Source organism: Sturnus vulgaris, chromosome 7 (genome assembly GCF_052056855.1).
Source record: "Sturnus vulgaris isolate bStuVul1 chromosome 7, bStuVul1.hap1, whole genome shotgun sequence".
Lineage (NCBI taxonomy): Eukaryota > Metazoa > Chordata > Aves > Passeriformes > Sturnidae > Sturnus > Sturnus vulgaris.
Window position 1 is genome coordinate 10534853 of NC_142249.1, and position 20471 is coordinate 10555323.

General features: G+C 39.4%; 1 protein-coding gene across 1 annotated transcript in view; it reads left to right on the forward strand.

Annotated features, from left to right (window-relative positions):
* Positions 1 to 20471, forward strand: part of COL3A1 (collagen type III alpha 1 chain) — a 47678-nt gene that overhangs the window by 10939 nt on the left and 16268 nt on the right. Inside the window, exons 2-20 of the mRNA XM_014880906.2 lie at positions 6713 to 6918; positions 8491 to 8529; positions 9108 to 9224; positions 10810 to 10881; positions 13749 to 13814; positions 14399 to 14452; positions 14653 to 14706; positions 15430 to 15483; positions 15641 to 15694; positions 16037 to 16090; positions 16564 to 16608; positions 16790 to 16843; positions 17781 to 17825; positions 18544 to 18597; positions 18886 to 18984; positions 19107 to 19151; positions 19273 to 19371; positions 20138 to 20191; positions 20325 to 20432. Of these exons, the coding sequence (XP_014736392.2) occupies positions 6713 to 6918; positions 8491 to 8529; positions 9108 to 9224; positions 10810 to 10881; positions 13749 to 13814; positions 14399 to 14452; positions 14653 to 14706; positions 15430 to 15483; positions 15641 to 15694; positions 16037 to 16090; positions 16564 to 16608; positions 16790 to 16843; positions 17781 to 17825; positions 18544 to 18597; positions 18886 to 18984; positions 19107 to 19151; positions 19273 to 19371; positions 20138 to 20191; positions 20325 to 20432 (1373 nt within the window). The remainder of the gene's footprint in view (positions 1 to 6712; positions 6919 to 8490; positions 8530 to 9107; positions 9225 to 10809; positions 10882 to 13748; positions 13815 to 14398; positions 14453 to 14652; positions 14707 to 15429; positions 15484 to 15640; positions 15695 to 16036; positions 16091 to 16563; positions 16609 to 16789; positions 16844 to 17780; positions 17826 to 18543; positions 18598 to 18885; positions 18985 to 19106; positions 19152 to 19272; positions 19372 to 20137; positions 20192 to 20324; positions 20433 to 20471) is intronic.

The window sequence follows — 20471 nt, forward strand, 5'->3', positions numbered from 1 at the left end:
AGCTGAAGCAGCGAGGCTGTTGCGTAACATCTCTGATGGGATATCTCTGGTCACTATTTCTTTGCAGCGCTGCTGTGGCAGGGTGACCTTTGGAGGTTGCATGAAGAACATCATTCCAGAATGTCAGCATGTGTGCTCAAACAGAGCAATCTGTGAAACATAAATGTTGAGATGGAACAGAGTGACAGAATCAGCTGCTTTAGACCACATTACCTTTTGAGAAGAACAGCAGCCCTCGGAAGATAAAGCAGTTTTTCAATCAAGATATAATTAGGCTTTTTAAATCACACTTTGAAAGATTAGGAAAAAAAGCCAATAATCTGCAGGGGAAATGGAGGCATTTTGTGTTTTACTTGGTAACAAATATGCTTAGGATATATTCTAATCCTGATATTTCTAAAACCTTTTAAGTCTGCAGAAAGGTTGTGGCATTTGCAGCATATAAAGACAAATGAAAGGAACAAGGAACGAGTTGTTTAAAATGCAAGCACTTGTTTGTACCAGTGCAGGCCTGCTTTTCCCTTATTTCTTTTGTGATCTGCCATACAGACTGAGTGGGTCTTGAAGCAAAGATAGTTTGGCTATGTGACACAAGGATCCTTTACCTGGGGATCCAGACTCTTCTGTGCATTTCCTGTGAAACAGCACGGGACTCCATCCTGCAACACCTCTGACAGACAAGTACAGGATTATGCTTAACCAGCATTCTTTTAAGCTGCTTTCTCTTACTGTGCATCTGAGAAAAGGGGGAAGCTGGGACTGGTGCAGTGGCAGGACTGTTCAAAAGCCAGCTTCCTTGGCAGACAAGCATCCCTAGAAGTAAGAAAGCTTTGGTTTCATTCTGAAAGAACAGGATATAGCTGTTCTTTTTGGTATGAAACTTGGGAAATCTGTGAACTATTCATTCATGCTTCTTTTCCATGCCACCTTATAGTAGTTTTTCCTTCTGCAGCTCACAGAGCATAAAAGGATTTTTAAGGCTGAACCACTCTGGTTTTTCACAGTCTGCATTTAAACGTTTAATAAATGGAGGTTTCATTACTTCCAATCACATGTGGACAAGCCTTACAAAATATTGCATCAGTACTATTACAGCTGAAGATATCCTAATAGGTATGGATACCTAAATTGGCCCTTCTGTCCTCATGCACTGTGTGAAATGGATTCAATTAATTCGCTGTTTAAGACAATTCCAGCTGAGAGAACGTACAAAGGCCTTGCAGTGGAAAAAAACCCAACTTGTTAGACCATTTCTTTCCCTTTTTTTTTTTTCCATCTCCTTTCCTGACTCCTGTGACCCAGACAGGGTTTGAGCCCTTTCAAGTAGTGATCATTGACCGGACGTGCCAACAAACCAGGCCATCCCAGCCAATTCATTCATTATGAGAGGGAGCCCGCTTGTTTCCATTACTAATGATGGGATGGAACGAGCCTGTTTGAGTTTCTTATAAACATCATCCTAATACCAGACAGGGAGCCCAAACCATTCGCCTCGAGGTAGATGCTATTGGCATTCTTTTCTGCTCAGGAAATGGAAAGCAGCATTGCTTCACATGTTGGGGTGGATTCCTCCACCTACCCCAGCAGGGGAGAATGATAGCATTTCTATTGAAAATAGCATATCTCCCTTCTACTTCGTCCTTTGTTTAAACAATGTATCAGACAGTGCTGGGGCATGCAATTAACAGATGTATTTACTACAGAAGAAATGTAAAACAATTTTTGAAGTACTCCTCCTGTAAAGCAAATGACCAAAAGTAGGTCAGGGTGAGGAAGCACAGGTTTTGTACAGTTAAAAAACTAACACAAATGCCCTTCTTAACTTCAACAGGCTTTGGATTCTGTCCAAGTTAGAGGCAAGACCTTCTTCATCTTGGTGCTTTAGCCTTTACCAGATCCACTTTAAATACAGCAGAAGTTGTTTGTTTGACTCATTGTGTTTATGATCAAATTCTCACAGACCAAAGCTCCTCAGTTTTGCTTCCCAGGCCATCATTAGGCAGCTGCTGGAGGATCGTGAGTCAGCCCTGTGTGGACTATTGCCCTCTCTGAGGCAGAACCAGACAAGTTCAAGATGTTTTTTAATTTCTAACCCTTTAGTCACATCTCTGTAAATTGGGTCTGCTACTAATGCAATAGCTGGACATTGGCTTTGTCCAAAGTGGAAAAGTCTGTGGTTTTTGAGGATACCATTAGGAAATGTTTTCCTTTTGCCATAAAATTGTGGTTAAGTCATGATCATGGTGCTTGCACAAATGCAAAGCCAAAACCAACTACAGAGCAGGTCAGATTCTCATGTGATAATAAATTCCCCTTCACTTCACTGAGATTGGGATTATGTCCCATATGACATCTTTCATCTTTCAGGCCATTTGAAAATGGCCATCTCTGTTTTCCCTTGCACACATTTGGGCTCTTCTATGTACCCCTCTTATAGGTTCTTTGGAACTAAATTGTGATTTTGCTTTCAGCTTTCACTATTGGTCTGCTTATGGACAGCTGCCAGTCTTCCTAGAATGGGAAATAATTTAAAACCAACATTATTGTCTTGCCTTTTTTTTTTATTTTATTCACTATTTAGGCTGGCCCGGGGAAGTGCTTCACACAGCAACACCTATAACAACATGAGTGCTTGGTAAACTGCATAATTTCAAATTAAATCAGGCTTGCAAATATTAAACTTTTTTAACAGTGCACTAGAGATGACAGGGCTCCCAACAACGCCCTGCAGTAAGTGCCACAGAAGGGACGTGCTGTGTATTTAGGGCTCTGGAGGAAGAATAAGATTGTGCATTGCCATAGACAAATACTGTTGAGTCCTAACATTTCTTAAATCTCAGGCTAATGATATGTTTAGGAATCAATAAGAAAAGCTGGCTAAGACAAGTATGTGGCTGTTATACCACAAGCATAGAAGCAGACAAGTCAGCCTTTTTATAACCTCATTATTCCTATATGTTACTCACCAGTGCTTTAGCACAAACCAGCTTTCCAAAGGATTTTGGAGCTAATGGCTAATCTTTATGAGCAATGCAAAATGCATTATGTCATAACATGCTGACACACAGATCTACATCTGAGCACTGAGGGGGTGTCTTTAACACCCTAAGTCTTCCCAGATGTAAGTTTCCTTTGGAAATCTATTTAATACTTTCATTCTGCCAAAGGCCACAGCAGTTTTCATTGCAGCTCTCCTAGCTTATTTCTTAATTCGTTTAACAATGCCCAGAAAGTTAGAAGCAAGTATGAATGTCATTATATCCATATGGCTTCAAATTTTTGTCATCTTCCTGTTAAATGAGGCCATCTACTGTACATTAACTGAATAACAAGCTTGTAAAAATGCAGAGAAAGCTCCCTTATTTCCTTATTAATGTAAAATTATCAGTCAGTTGTGACACATTTTAAATTTCCACAGTTTTTATTGATATTGTTGAATAATATATGGCATGTGAGTATTCACAGTGTGAAAAATTGGGCACTGAGAAAAGACTCTGCTTCTGTCTTGAAAAGAGAATCTTTTCTTACTAGCAGTGCAAAAACGGGAAAGATGGCCTTTTTCTGCTCCTATTGGAGCTGTCCTCTTTGCTGTAAGGCAGCAAGATCACATCTCTGAAAATACCAAAGCAACAAATCAATGAAAAAGAATTTTAAAATGATGAAGAAAATGGCATATGAAGGTTCAAATCCTTTGATATGAATTTAGAGTAAGTAAATTGTTCTGTGAAAAGTACTTCTAAAAGTAAATAAGGCCCTTGTTGTGTGAAACACATAGTTTAAAAATGTGATTTTCAGAGGCTAAGGAAGTGATACTGGGAGCTGAAAATCAGAATATTATAATTAATCAAACACATCTTTTGGGTACAGAAAAGTGTATGCATCTCTTTGCATATGCAATTCATGTAACTGTATATTACAAGTGCAAATAGTAACAATATTAAGTTCTTTTAGGTCCATACAATGGTATTTTTATGTAACAATTATGACTTGCCCGAGAAAAAATTTATTTCTCCCCTTCCTTATTATGTTTACAAGTGAAAAGAGCATTTTAACCTATGGATCTGGTTAATCCATCCTCATTCAGGATGGATTACAAGCTCTAACCTCCCCAGCAGCTCTGCTGAGGTTCTGCCTCCCACAGCACACAGCTTTCGAGGGCTTCACGTGTGCAGCCAGCCACTCTGTGATGTGATTTTTCTTTTGAGTCACTGCAGAAGCTATAAAGATTTCATTCATAATCCTTCACTTCTATGTTTCAGCCTTCTTGTTTGTCAGGAAACCTTTGTCATTAGCCTTGTCAAGACTGGGCAGCCTGTTTTTACCCCTAAGTTCCCACAGCGAGATCTTGGTTTGTGAAAAGGAGGAAAATGTTTCCTGCAGAAACAGTCAGCACCTAACTAAGCAGGGAATGAGCTTATTTACCTGGGATCCATGGATATGGTTCTGTGGGGTGAGAATTGGGAAGCCAAGCAAAGTGTTTAGAAACTAGCTCCAGCTTGGCAGATTAAGGACAGATGTCTGGGGAGGATGACTCTTCAAAGGTACACATTGTTAGGCAGTGTCCTTCGAAGCAGCATCCTCTGACTCCATAACCCTGTGACATGTGGGTGTGGGGAAGAGGCTGTCCTGGAAATGCACATCTCTCTTGTGCAGAATATGGAGTTTCTAGAGAGGCCCAAAAGGAGTGGAAAAGAAAAATGTGAGTTTCTAAAGTGATAGAGAATGTCTGAGGGGAGTGAGTTTTAATATGCCATTGGAAGGTTTTCCATTTTAAGATTTTTTTGTGTTGTCAAAGGAAGGTAAAACACTGGATACCAGCTTGGTATCAGGCAAAGAAAAAAATATTGGCTTGAAAATGTCTGGAAGGAGTTTTTGAAGCTTTGTTGCTCTAATCAAGATAGTGGTCAAAATCAACTCAACCATAAGGAGTTCCAGACTTGACAAGTCAATATTTTCCTGTTTGCTTCTTTTAAAAGTGCAAAAATAACATAAGATGGTGTGCATGGACATGGAAAGCCTGTAGTAGGATTGAAACTGGGAAAAGAAATCATGGACTGTTCTTCTAGCCATTATTGTGTTCCCCATTGTTCTTCCAGAGCCTGTAGGAGGTAATGAATTTCATGGGTGAAATAGAGCAAATGTCAGGTCAATATGACCAAGGAAAAGCAGCTGAGTGAGAAAGTGGGAAGGGAGCAGGGGCAAACTAAACTCAGTTGAGCACATGGCAATAAAGAAGGGGAACTGCTCAGTATGAAATAAAAGGACTCATGCAAGATGAAAAGGGAAATTACATGTTATAGGAGAGGTGAAATGTAGAAGAAGCATGAGAAGAAAAGAAACACATCTAAGCATGCCCTTTGCCAAAGAACACTGGTGTGGAATGGGAACACACACCCACAAACATAGAGAGAAAGAAAAAGGAAAAAAGAGACCAGGGTACTAATGTAGCTGTGGAAAGATTAAAAACAGAGATTAAAGGTGCAGGGTGAAAAAAGTGGAACTGCATAACCCATAGGAAGGAGCTTCAATAACTTTGGGCTCAGTCTCATATTAGATAATTGTGGCCATTACAATTTGATGATATTCAGAAATTTCTGCTTGGAGCCAGTGGCAATTTTAATGTCAGAGATTTGAATTATATCTTTTGTAATTTTGTTTTTCTTTTTGAAGGGTGGTATATAGTAGGTAAATTATCCTTGTATTAAAGTTTTAAGAACGATGTAGGCACAAAAATAGCTCTTTCTCCAGAATGTTGTTTTTATAAACTGAATTATTTTTAATTATCCATGAAAGAAAATCTTATTATATTATTCATGACATTCACTGATACTTATGTTTGCAATCTAAGACTTCTAATAACATCTACAAAACTTAAAATGAGCTTGTAAAACTAAAATTAGATGCTCTTAGTGTTATTTTATGTTGAGTTCTTAAATGACTTGGCTTTCTGGATCATGTTTTTCTAAGAAAATACCAACCCAAAGTTTAATGTGTCAAGGCAGTTTTTATCAGCCTTTTCATCTCCATAGTCTATAACAAATTCGATCAGTAAAACAGCTGCTGGAAGGAATTCACAAAGCCATGAATATCACAGATGAACAACGCTTTTCCTGCAAAAAAAGACACTTGTAACATTTGAGCAGGCCAGCTGACACAATAATTTCAAACCATTTGGGCAATTAATGTGAACGTTCCTTCAGCTCTGTCACATATGCTGGCTTTCAAAAAACTCTTTGAAGGCCCTTGGTGGCAGCTATTAATGCAAGATGCTGGAGACAGGGGTTGGTGCTGGGCAGATGGCTTATTCCACATCCATGTGCAAGTGCTGGTGTTGGCACGTGGGGCCAGTGGCACTCTTGCTGGAGAGCTCTGGCACCTTCACTCTTTAGCTGCAGCACAGAATTTGATTGCTAATTAGACAGTAACTCAGTCTGACACTGAAATTACTCAAGACAGAAGATTATCAGAGATTTAATTGGGCTTTGGCTCAGCTCCAGGAGGCTTCCTCTGATGTGTGTTTATAGACTCAGAGCAGACTCTGCAATTAATGTCACAGATCCTCCCAGTGCCTGAAGAGCAGCATTTAGCCTTTTACTACACATGCATGAACCAGAAAACCGAACAAACTACCCAACAGTTTTCATGTTACTCGTCTGTAATTTGGAAAACACATTTGAAATAATACCCAACACAATTTTTTCTCTCTTTCCAGCCACAGGATGCACCCATCTTGGGCAGGCTTATGCTGACAGGGATGTTTGGAAACCAGAGCCATGCCAAATCTGTGTGTGCGACGCGGGGTCCGTTCTCTGCGATGACATCATCTGTGACGATCAGGAGCTGGACTGCCCCAACCCAGAGATTCCTTTTGGAGAGTGCTGTCCAGTTTGTCCACAAACAACAACACCACCTCCAAGAGTAAGTTCGTTCTCACTGTTGTCTCTCTGGTGTTGCTGCCTTCCTGATGCATGTCAGCCTCAATTCATTTTGGCTTAGATGTTTTCAAATTCTTTTCAATGCCACTTTCTGAATTTAGGCAAATACTTCTATTGGACAATGCAGCTGATAGTATTAAGTCTTCCAGATCAGTTTTATGTAGACAACAAGCACCAAAATAGTAGAAAGGGACAGAGGGCAGCAAATAGTCATTACATTTTTCACTTTATGGAAAAGCATGGGAATAATGCAAACACCTAATTTTTTACTTCATACTCAATCTATGAAAATAGCTCCAACACAGGCAAAGAAAATTAGAGAACTTTCATAGCATGTCTGAGTCTGCATTTCTTATCAATTCTACATCGTCATAGAGTGAATTTCCTTTTGCAGGCTTAATGCCTTGTAAAGGAAAGGTGATTACACTGCACATACCAAATTTATCACCATCCTTTTGTAGACACCAGCATTATATAAACCAGTTGCAGCAACTTAGCCCCAGGAAAATCAAGAATGTCAGTACATGCCAAGCCCTCTGCCTAAGTGTTTCAGTGAGTGAGCCAGGGATACTGAGCTTTCAGTTTATCTGAACATTTCACTAGTGTTAAAGATCTGTAAAGTTCTGTTAAAACACCTAGGTTGCTGCAGACACATTGAAGATCCTTATCTAGAAAATAAGAGAGTGAAAGAGAAGTGAGGCAGAGAGAGAAGATGCATTTCTGCAGCTCTACAGAACATCTGTTTACACATGGAATGTCACATACAAATATGTCACACACAGATATGTCACCTAGTCTTATTTGCACCTCACTAGCAGTACCCCACTGCTTCCAGGATCCCCTGATCTGCTTCACTGGACATGTTGAGAGATGGAAATGAGTGATATAGACAAGCATGCCAGAGATTTAAGTACACCTCCCTCTCTTGTGTTTAGAGACTCATCAGTTCTGGAGCTCCTGATAATGAGGAACGTGTGAACTATTCCCCCAGCCTCTCTTTGATGTAGGAGTTTGGTCAGGCCACTGGAAACTCTTCTGATGACCTTGGGTGGTGTATAGGGAAATGCCATCTTGAAAGACCCAAGACCATTTCAGCTGAATAGTCTTTGCTACTGGTAGCAGCTGAACACAGGAATTTAAAATCCTGGTAGTAACATGTAACTGAATTATTAATTGAAAAATAAATAAATCGCAACAGTAGATCTGAGAATTTAAAATTAACTCATCACACTCACATGCTGGAGTGAGAAGGAGAGAACTGTCACAGCATTCCACAGTGGACTTGTGTCCCCATTGCACTCAATGGCAAAGCTGTACTGACTTCATTAGTGCCATGTTTTTGACTCCAGGGGAGGTGTAATTCTATGGATTATCCAAGCAATAGAAGATTGACTGACCAAAAACCCTACAGCTTTCAAATACACTGAATAAGCATTAATGGAATTCATGTGATAAAATTATATTCAAATGTTTAAGTCTTTTGCTCTTGTTCTTGTGTGCAATTTTTTGTTTTATTTTTATTCCCTTTTTAATTACTTTTCCTTTTTTTTTGTAGACTCCTGGAGTAGTCACCCGAGGCCCCAAAGGAGACCCTGTAAGTGCAGCTTTTTTCTTTCCCCAAGGAAATTAACAAAATCAAGACCCCATTCCTCTAGTGCTATATATCCTGTTCAAGCTGCCAAGATATCCTGCTTTCATTGATGTCTGAACTGTCCTGCAACAGGACTGTACCATACAGTTATTTTGAAGTTGGTGTTCTTTTGGTTAGAACTTTAGCTTCAACAACACTCTCAAAACTTTAAACTGAAAGAACACAGAGTTTAGTCCAAACTGTATCACATTTGTTACATTTTGTTATATTTCCTTACACAAGGAGGAGAAAAATCTTTAAGACTCCACTAGCAGTAATAATTTCAGATTCAGGAACCGAACTGCTAAACGTTTCTGATATGTTTGATTATATATCAGTTGTAATAAGGTTCCAGGAACCAGGTGTTCCTGTGTGTGAATTTTGTCTGTCTTCCCTGACTCCTTGGTTGTGGCCTCGTTTAGGAGAGGTTTACCACCACAGTCACACAGGCTTTGTTATGAATGGAAAGGTTTGTCCCTCAATGTTCTTGCAGTTGCAGACAAGTGACATCATCTGTGTCTGCTTTGTTTGTGTCTTTGCAGGGTTCTCCTGGAGTTCCTGGCAGAAATGGTCCCCCTGGCCCACCAGGACAGCCAGGGAGCCCTGGAGCTCCTGGGCCCCCTGGAATCTGCCAGTCGTGTCCCAGTATAAGTGGAGGTGTAAGTCATTGCTATGTTCAGGTTCTACCTTGGTGCTCATAGCCATGCAGAACACTGCTGCAGGCACCTGTCCCTTGCACCTTCACAGGTGCTTTGCTTTTGGGGGCATCCATCCCATTTGTGCCTCTGGAAAACAGAACTGGGTGGTAGGTGGGGTTTTGCTGTTGTTTTGGGGGTTTGTCCGTAAAATTTCTCTGCAGTGCACTTAAATCTCTGCCTTACCTTATTTTTTAAAAACTTTTGGGGCCAGATCTGCTGAAGGACTTAGGTAACTCAGAAATAATCTGATCAGAAAGAGTGTGATGCAGGATTTCCCCATAAGCTTAATGGTTAGGGAAGTCTCCTACTTTCCTATGTTTCATCAGTTCATGTTTAATAACAGAACATTCCCATGAGACTGGACTGAAGCACTGCTCCTCTGCTTGCAGGGAAGTGTCATGGGAGTACTATTTGTCATGGTGCCTCTTTATTTCTGGCTCACTGAATGTTGAAGTCATTTCAGAAGAGCTGGGCACACTCAGCAAGAGAGCAGATTGTAACTAAAGTTTATTAGCACTGAGCCCCAGGCAGTGCTTTGTTATGAGGTGACATTTTCATCCATGCAGGCCACCAAGCCCAGATTTACAAGATGGGGCTTCTTTAGCACAAGGCTGATAAAAATTATATGTTAAAACAATTGCTACTTTGGAATACAGGCCACTGATTATAACTTCCATATACACTTCCCACTCCTAGGTAAGCCAGAAACTGAGAAAAGATGTCTGGTTTTTATTTAATTCTGAGAGGGATTGCTTCTGCAGGACTGAGCTGTGCATCAGTTAACCAGTGCCAGTGACACTGGTTTGGGGTTTGGAGAGGCAAACACAGGAGAGGAAATCAGGATGAACTCCCATTCCAATACAAGATGTGCTGTTGGATCCTGACAGGAGGGTTGGCATTGGGAGCACAGGAATCTTGCCCCTGGCCAGTGCAGGAGCTGGATCCACAGTGGATCACAGTGGGAGAGCAGGCAGAGCTCTGCATGTGCTCAACCACCTGCATCCAATAATGCATCACTGCTCTAATGCCACATCATTTGACTGACTGCTCATGTGAAATGAGTTTTCATTAGGCACAGGTAAAAGAAATCAGGAAATTTTTTATAATAATAATAATAATAAGCAGTCATATCCTTTAGTGCAACAGAAAATATTTCATCAGCTTCCTTGAGTGACAATTAAGTCCAACAGAAAAGAGGCAGAGAAAATGGGGAAAGAAGCTAAGAAGGAGTCAAACCAGAGTAAAAGGAGAGAGAGAAAGGTAATTTTGTGGTTCAACTGAGGCCCAGCTGTCAAGGAAAAATGGGTGTGCCCAGCCTAGGGAGCTAATGTCACCATGACCTCAGAAGAAAGACATTGTGTGGATTTCTCTTATGTAAATATATGTCAGATATATGTCAAGCTAGTATTACTCAGCAGATACAAATGAGTTATTTCCATGCATTTTCCATACACTGCAAGAAAACACTTATTTGGTTTGTATCAATCACATTTTTTTCTTTTTTTTTCTTTCTTTTCTCTCTTTTTTTTCTGTATTTCTTTTACAGAGTTTTTCTCCACAGTATGACTCCTATGACGTGAAGGCTGGTGGAGCTGGTATCGCGTACCCACAACCCATTGTAAGATGATAAAGCTTTTTTTGCTGTCCTTTCTTCTTTTTAAAGAACAAATTTTCTGCTTGTAGATTATACTTTGGATGTGTATGTACCCTGATTTAAGTTTTCATTTAATTATTGCCTTCAAGTTGAATGTGATGTAAGGCACCAGTTTATTCAGCAATAGTACTCTAGAAAATAGCTACAGATCATCTGTATTTTTTATTTTTCACTTTTTTCTTCAGTTTCTTACCTTCCTTTTCTTGATCTGTCTGTGATTCACCTTCTTACACAACCTAAACATTTTCCCCTTTCCATCTCATGTACATTCCTCGTTTATCTGCTTGATATTGCTCCACTTATTTCTTCCCTTCCTTCCAACAATTTTTACCTCTTCCACTGCTTTTAATCTTCCTTCACCCACTCAGTATCGTTTGTATTTACTGAGTATGATATTCCATACTTGCTAACTTTTCCACAATTCAAACTTGCCTAATAACAAGTGAGTAAATCCTTCTTATAAACTTTATTCATTCCAAAACTCAAATTATTTTCACTTTTTCTTTTTACCACTTTTTTTACCCACAGCTACTCAGACTGTTACTAAGGATGCTGTATCTGCCTGCTAGACCTGATCCAAGATTTTCAGGTTTTTAAGTGAGAAAAATCATGGACTGCCTCAAAGAGTTATACCTGAGCTATGCTTCATGTGTAATATAAATCTGAATGTTGCATCTCATGATTCTCCTTTTAGGCACTGGGATTTAGAGATATTTAACATGAACAGTTGTTAATTCAGGCAATCTGCTACATAGAGGGAGTGGTGAATTGCTGTTACTGGAAATTGGCTGTGCTTCGTTAAGCATAATCATTATTTTCAGCCCAATTCTGCATAATATGGTTTGGGTATCACATGTTGTAGCATATTGAGGCAGTTCTAAGAAAATGAGGGAGGAAGGAAGGAAGGAGTTCCATTGGATCATCTTGTGAAATAAGGTTTACTAATCACAACAGCTCTTTTTCCTGAAATACAGTCATTATTTTCTCACCTATAATTTAATCTGTTTCTATCTCCTTCATTTGCTAATATGATCATCCATGCATTTGTCTTCTTCAGCCATACATTTTTGTCCTTGTTGGTTCATTTATTCATATTCACTCCTCACAGTTTTTACCCACAGCTGTCATACCATCTACATTCTGCTACATGGTGTCTTAATATGGGATGTGCTGAACCAGGCAGATAACTGAGACACCTTCAGTTAACAACTCTAGTTAACTCCTCTCTATTTTGGCTTTTTCCCTGGAAGTGATTAGTGATTTCTTGTGCTCTGACTGCCGGACTCAGGTTAAAAAACCCCACCAAACTACTTTATTGAGCGCCCTAGAACATCTTCAGGGTTGTCTGTATATTTTCAGGTCATAAGGGCCTTTATATTGCATTATAGCATAAACAATCTAAAAGTTCCAGCAGTTACAGGCAGATGTGGCTGAAATCACTAGAGCTAAATAATGTTTATCATTTGCATTACAAAGACTAATTTCTTTATTATTTTATAAATTTAGCAATGTTCAATTTAAATACTCCTAATGAATAAATATCCAGACTGAAATAATTTGTAATATTAGCAAAACAATGAAATATAGCACCAACATTGGCTGTGTGTGGTTACCATGCCTGGTATATCCTCAATCACACATCTCTCCATTGCTGCATTCATCCCCATGGCTTTACACTATTTGTAGACTGATTTTGTGCTTTCCATCACAGTTTCTCTTCACTTGTCCATGTAACCTCCACAAATTGTCTGTCTCTTTCCACCAGTGCACATTCTCTAACTGGAGGGTGCTCATCTGTTCAAAGTCTGGAGATTCTAGCAGCAAGCACACCCTTAACTATCAGTTTATCTCCTCAGTGTGGAACTTGAAAAAAATTGTATCTCATTTGATTTGATTTGATTTGATTGATTGCTGTTGATGGCTTTAATTCTGGTTGGATCTATAGTTACTTTATACCAAACGAGTTCTAACAATTTACAGGGACTGCTCATTGTATTCACACATCAGAGACAACCCCATTTCCCAAACCCTCACAGCTCTGCCTCTTGCTGTACTACTCTCCTAGAAAATAGCAAATATTAAAATGGCTCACGTTTTTAGACAAAAGACAACTGTGAACTAATATTATTTATTTTTGTAGCATAGTAGTGTACTGTCCTACATATGCCAGTATAGTACAGAATACTGATCACCTTGTATTATGAAAATTGTAATTCATGACCTTTTCTGACACATTATGGCAACATCCCATGAAACACATTATATGCAATATTAACTATGGAATACTCTGCCAGTACTGCAGCACACAGCGATCCTCATGTCATCAATATACATGATTGTTCTGGCTGTAGGAAACAAGTGAAAAGTTTAATTTAACAAAAGCGTTTTTAAAGAAGCCCCTATAGCTGCAGTAGACCACTGTGCTAACTTTTAAATGTTTTCTGTTTTGTAGTATCAAATGCTTTTGTAGTTGGTGCTACAAGAAATAGAAATATTGAGGTTTTGGTTAGTCCAGACCTTATTTCTTTCTTAGGGCTTAGTACTGTTAAAGTTGCAGCTCTGAAAATACCTTGGACTATGTTAGCCAAGCCTGCAAGGAGCAGCCCAGCCAAGCCTTTTCCGAAGGGACAGCTAGACAATGTATTTCTTCAGCACTGAGTGAATATGTTGCTGCTTCCTTTTTACTGCACCAAGTGCAGGTCATCAAGGATTCTTCTCTGAACCAATTATGTAAAAGTTTATTTCACAATTATTGACGACTATTGCAACTATATTAAGCTTTATAGCTATATTACAATAATGTAAATACTGTTTTTTAATCTACACTATAGAGTGGCTTTCCAGGACCCCCTGGCCCCAGTGGCCCCCCTGGCCCACCTGGTCATGCAGGTCCCCCTGTAAGTAACATTAATCTTCTCATAATCATCTTGTATTCTTTTATATGAGCTCCTCCTTTTCTTTGTCATAAATATTAAGTACCTTTTCAATGGATAAACCTGGATACTATGCTAAAGAGTTTTATGCATAAATGTCATCTTGGGCTGTACCATCACCAAGACACAAGAGCTGAGGTCAATATGCTGTGTTGGCTTAAATCCATGTGTACCCCTTGAGATGTCTGCAAATCCATGGGGTGTCAGCTGACATTATTTGAAGACATGCCACTGCCTGACATCCTGTTGGCATTCCCCAAATGTCTATCCATACAAAATTTTAACAGGAGGTAAAGGAAAGTGGGATACCCATCCAGTGAACACAACAAGGGTCTGAGTTTTTCAACATCTATCTCCTTTTAGAGGAGCAGTTTAATTCTGATTTCATGGAGGCATAGTCTACCTGGTTCTGGTAATTTCACCTTGGTCATTTGTTGACTGATCCAACTAGTTTTCCTTAAAATTATGAGATTATAAAATGTAACAGCAGCATGAAATGGTGCATGTGGTTGTTCACATCTTAACTGAGGTTTTTTTCTGCATTCCAGGGCTCTGCTGGATACCAGGGCTCCCCTGGAGAACCAGGACAACCTGGCCCTCCTGTATGTACCCATCCAGTACCACTATGCATGTTAAAGATATGATCTTAAAAGCATGAATCTGTGTCACCACTGCAGTGGATGGAAATTTTGCAGTTTATTGTGATGCATGTAGAAGTTTTTATCACGTCCAATGCATTTTTAGTTAGAAAAATAATTAATATTTGTTATTCTTGTAGTTAATATTAATTACTTTTCTACAGGGACCTCCAGGCCCCGTTGGTATGATAGGCCCAGTTGGTCCACCAGGAAAAGATGTAAGTTCACTGTTATTTATCCTGTTATTAATAAATATGAAGAAAAAGGTTCATTAAGTCACAAGATAACAGAGCACATTGATATTATTGCATGTGAGAATTTTTAACATATCTCTATTTCTCCATTTGACTTTAAGAAAGTAAATTTGGCTTACATAAGGTCTGATTGTCCATTCCATAAAAGCTTCAATTTTAGTGGGTAATTTGATTGATTAAAGAAAAAAAAAACCCTATTCATTTGGTGCAAGATAAATTAGCAGTTATAAAGAAAATCAGATATAGTGGTAGTTTTTTTCTCCCTTTGAATCTTACTAGGGACTTAGAGCCATTGACACCATTGTCTGTGTCATGGCTGGGTATCCTGAACAGGTAGGTGGAGTATCAGGCAAGGTGCAAACATCTACAGCTTGTGTTGTGTCCATTTTGAGTGTTTTACTAAGAAAAATATGTTTTCTGGGATCATGTCTTGCTAAAGGTTGTCTTGAAGTAACTTAGAAATTAACTAGAATCTTGTTAAAAGTAGAGTTTATAAATTCTGGCAGTTGTTTTCCAGAAGGCAGTGTCAGAATGAACTGTCACCCTGGGAGGATTTGCAAGACCACCACTGTCTTTGGTGGAAGCTTCACCTGCTTATTCCAATTCACCTTGTTCTACCACCACTGGTGCTTTGCCAGTAAGTCAAGCAATAACAAAAACACCAAAAAAATTATTTTCTTTCAACAGGGAGAACCAGGAAGACCAGGCAGGAATGGAGACCGTGGAATCCCTGGATTACCGGTATGGAAAACCTCCTGGTAACAATGGTCTTCTAATCATAGGTTTTGTTTTCCCATATCAAGTTAGCCAAGTGAACATGACACATAGTGAGCATTGGCTTGTGCCCTTCATACAATAAGGGCATGATTTATTAATCTTTCTGTATTTATGTGTTTAGGGTCATAAGGGACACCCTGGAATGCCTGGGATGCCTGGGATGAAAGGCCAACGAGTAAGTATTGAGTATATTGATTATAGCTGAGTCTGTTACTCTCCTTGAATTATGGTGTTACATAGTTGTGACCTTTCAGTCATCATTTCCAAGACTGACTCATAGAATGAAAGTTAATTTCTGCACAATGTATTCTGAACTTCCATAACAAATATTCGAGTTTTTTCTGGTTTCCTCAGTTGTAGAGCTCCATCCCTAATGCTAAAAAGGGTCCCAACAGCTGATAGCAGTCACTGTTGAATATATGCTCCTTTCGGGGGCTTAATATTTTGCCAAGAGGAATCAAGTTTTCCAGAATACAGGAGGAATACAATTCACAGATATGGTTTTACTTTCCCACAGGGTTTCGATGGAAAAGATGGTGCCAAAGGTGACAGTGGTGCTCCTGGTCCAAAGGTAAAAATCTAGAGCGTCATCTTTCAAATAAGTAGAGTAATGACCCCCATTATTTGTTGTATAGCTGTGCTTTGCATCTTAAGCAATTAGAAAAATAAAATAAGCATTAAAGAAACCCATTAAATATGTCCATGAAAAGAATAAAAAATATTCCAATGGAGTTAGATGTTCTGAACCACAGCATGTCCCAATTTTCCAGCCATAATTAACATGAGATACTAAAATGAAAGGACATATCTCAGTCATCTGACTTTCTTGCATAGTATTTTAAGACCTGAGTCTTTCTGATTTCAATTTCCTGTTTAATTTTTGATTTGACATTTATTTAGACTTCTCAGAACTCAGTTCATGCTGAGGACACCCAGGACCCCATAGAAAGGGATTACAAATTGGGCTTTTTTCTGTGTCTCTTCTCCCTGAATAAGCCAAGAAATGTTCTCACCGAAGTTAATTTTGTTTTCTCTCTGTAACAGGGTGAAACTGGTCTTCCTGGAGCAAATGGAGCACCGGGCCAGCCGGTAAATATGTGCATCCTGGAGTGTTTAAATGTTAGCTGAGTTGTTCCTCATTCTTTTAACTTTAAGTACCCCACCACATGCAGTGGACAACAGTGAGTTATATAAATAAGTGCAATATCTCTTTGCTCAGCCATCTTATTTTAGAAGCCATTTAACAGATTAATTTTGACATGTTTTCTAGGGACCAAGAGGTCCAGCTGGAGAAAGAGGAAGACCTGGGAATCCCGGTGGCCCTGTAAGTAATCACAGATCTTGTTCTTATCCAGAGGCAGCACATATTTGGATTCAATATGTTGAGAATTCCCTATTTCCTTAAAGCATTTGTAATGCAAAGGAGTAAAAAAACTATATAGCATCTGTCAAAATCTCACATGGAAACTTTTCAGTCCCCAGTTAAAGATGTAACACTTCTAACCCACAACATGTTCACCATCTTATTTCCTGTTATACTTTTTAAAATGGATAGATTATGCATTGAGGAAGAGTACAGTGTTTCAGCATAAGCTCAGATTTGGATAAGAGAAACAGGGAGATGGAGTGGAAACAAAGAGTGGCAGGGGATGACAGAGAGAGGGAGAAAACACAATCTCAGAAGTAACTTGTGGGAAATTATAAAATTTCCCTTTGACAGGTTAGAGGGTGCATCCCTCACTCTGAAGGAATTCTTAGTTCATAGCATTCAACACAATCAACAAAGCAGTTTGCAGCCAGCATCTTGTTTGTGCAGACACTGCATAACCTCAGCTGAGGTCTGGTCTAATATGGCTACAAGACAGGCAACAGGGTTTAAGTCATCAGTGTTCATCAGTTTAGTCTTTTATGTCAATCAGAAGTAACTGTTACTTTGAAATACACTATTCTATTGCAATCTTATTCACACAGACAATGCTTTGTAGCAGTTATTTCCTTAATAAGTTTAATAAGAATGGATTTTTACATCTTCCTGTCTCAGGAAGTCTGCAAGACACATAAAGTGTTGGATATTCCTTCACAACCTATTTAGTCAATTATTACTTTGGAATTTCTCATTTAAGGAATCCTTGGGTGTTAGTCAACTAAGTGGGAATGTATGGACACAAAAATATGGTCTCTGAGTCATGGACATGAAAGGATGTGGGTTCTGTGTCCAGGGTAGTGCTCTGAACTCAGCACCTCTCTCTCTTCTTCTGTAGGGTGCCCATGGAAAAGACGGATCTCCAGGAGCAGCAGGCCCACCTGTAAGGCAACTTTGACTTTCAGTATTTGTGTTGCTTTAGTCTAATTACTTCTAGCTGACATTCTGCAGTGCCAGCAAACCCCAAACTGGGGTGCATTTGTTCAAGAATGAGCATTTCATTTAATTGTATTTCGTAATTGTGTTTGTTAATATACTGAAAGGATACAGTGCAATAGGAGAGCTTTAACACTGTAAATCAGGAAATGCAAAAATCCAAACCCAGATTATTCTCAGAGAAGATATAGATTGATGGAATTGCTATACTTCATGATGATCAAATTTTGAATTATCTTACCAAATAAATTATTTAGCTGTCTAGAGTTGGCAAATATTTTTCTTTCCCATCTTCCTAGAAATCTGAGCATGACTACTTGTATGTTTAAGAGCTGTATTGGCTTTCTTTTCTCCTTCTTTTTTTATAATTAGAACAAATTTTGAAAGTTTTTTATAGCTTAATCTCCTTAATGATAGATTTCATGGTTTAAAATTTAAAACACAGAAATTCAGCTGAATATGTAAAAGTCAGGGTAACTAAGATGTAGGTGTGATATTTTAGGACTAGCCAAATTTCAACTTTTACAGCATGATTTATATTTGCTATTTTCCAGGTGTTTCCTTACTCAGAGAAAAATCCCATAATCAGACTCTCTTTTTTAACTTGAGATTAATTCCATATGGCTTTTACCTTTTGCATTAATAGTATTTCTTTCACTTTTAAGGGTCCCCCAGGTCCCCCTGGAACCGCAGGATTTCCAGGCTCTCCAGGTTTTAAGGTACTCAACTAAAGATGCATAACTGCATGGGATTTGGTCCTTTCTCCAGTTACACAGCTTATGTCACTCCACATCATTATTTTATGAGCCCTCCTTTTCCTGGCTGCTATTACACTGTTTGCAAGCCTAGAACAGACGTGCTGCCATATGCAGCATGAGACAAACCCCAATCCTCATCACCTTCATGAATGCCCACAACAGAACACCACTAAGTGGTAGAAACCATTAATTTAATGCTGATTGCTCTGGAGATTACTAAAATGCCTTCATTTTCTCATTTTTCTGTAGGGTGAAGCTGGTCCTCCTGGTCCTGCTGGTGTTAGTGGTAGTCCAGGAGAGAGAGGAGAACCTGGTCCTCAGGGTCATGCTGGGCCACCTGGGCCTCAGGTACATCAGTAACACTTGGGACCTGAGAGGTGCTGTGTCACCTGCTCTTCACAGAGCCCTAGCAGTCCTTTGTTCTGGTGCTGGGTTAGCAGCATTGGTTACTCAGATATTTATTTTTCCAGGGCCCTCCTGGAAGAGCTGGAAGCCCTGGCAACAAGGGTGAAATGGTGGGTACTTTGCACATCACTGCCATTGCTGTGCTGTGTTGGTGAGGGTCACTGTTTGGACTGGGTAGAGTCCATCAGAGCAGTTCTCTCTTCATCTCTGTCTGCTGTTCTCTCTCTGCAGGGACCTTCTGGTATTCCTGGTGCTCCTGGTCTGCCAGGAGGCCGTGGCCTTCCAGGTCCTCCAGGTGCAAGTGGAAATCCTGGGGCGAAAGGCAGTCCGGTGAGTTACTAATGGTATTCACATGGTTGCACCAACAAATGTGATGGAAGTAATTCTCATACCATTAAAAATTCCTCATTGATCTTCCCCTATTCACTTGAAATGGTCTAATAAATTATTTTATAATGAAAATAGGCAATTATTTTTATAAATATATAACATATTTTGTTTCATCCATATAGGTATTGCTATATATAAAGATTATACATAAATATGGTAATAATACCTAATTACTTTCCTTTATTATCTACCAATTCAGATACAACAAAGATACTGCTTCTGTAAATTGGCTACATGAGACAAAATCTGTTGTTTTACAATCCTATTTTCACCTGTTTCAATAACCAGAGGCTGAGTCCACAGTCCACTAAGCCCCATGAGTTTTATCTGATCTTACACTGTCACTTACCCCAGCAGGCCCTTTTCTTACAGCCTTACACCACATCTTTGTCAGAGAAAATATTCAGGGACTTTAAACAAAAGGGCCAATGATGTCTGAATTAGCTCAGGAACAGACATAAAATTTTACTCAATGGTGTTTAAGATTGTATTACTTTTTTCCTTTACTGGATTTTTAAGGAGTCCTATGACTTCCACTTGTAGGTTCAGCCAATGCATGCTGATTCCCTTACAGAATCTTAAGTAAAGAAAAGGAGTCAATAATTTGAAATATCACGTCTACTTCCTAGTATTTCAGTACATCTAGTAGCTCTAGATCGATGCCCAGTTGCAACCTGTAATTTTAATGGGATTTTCTGCTTTTTAGGGAGACCCTGGTAAGGATGGTGCAAAAGGAGATCCAGGCCCAAAAGGCGAGCGCGTAAGTGATTTCAAAACGTGTCCAGAGACTTCTTTCAAGGGACTCTGAACCCTGAATCATTCCCCATACAAAACCTGTTTGGTTTTTTGGAGACTTCTAATTCACAGATGGGCTTGATTTCTGTTGTTTTCAGGGTGAAAATGGCACCCCAGGTGCTCCTGGGCCTCCTGGTGAGGAAGGGAAGAGAGGTGCAAACGGTGAACCCGGGCAGAACGGAGTACCTGGTACCCCTGGAGAAAGGGTGAGCTGTGCTACACGACCTTTGGAGACAGAAAATTCT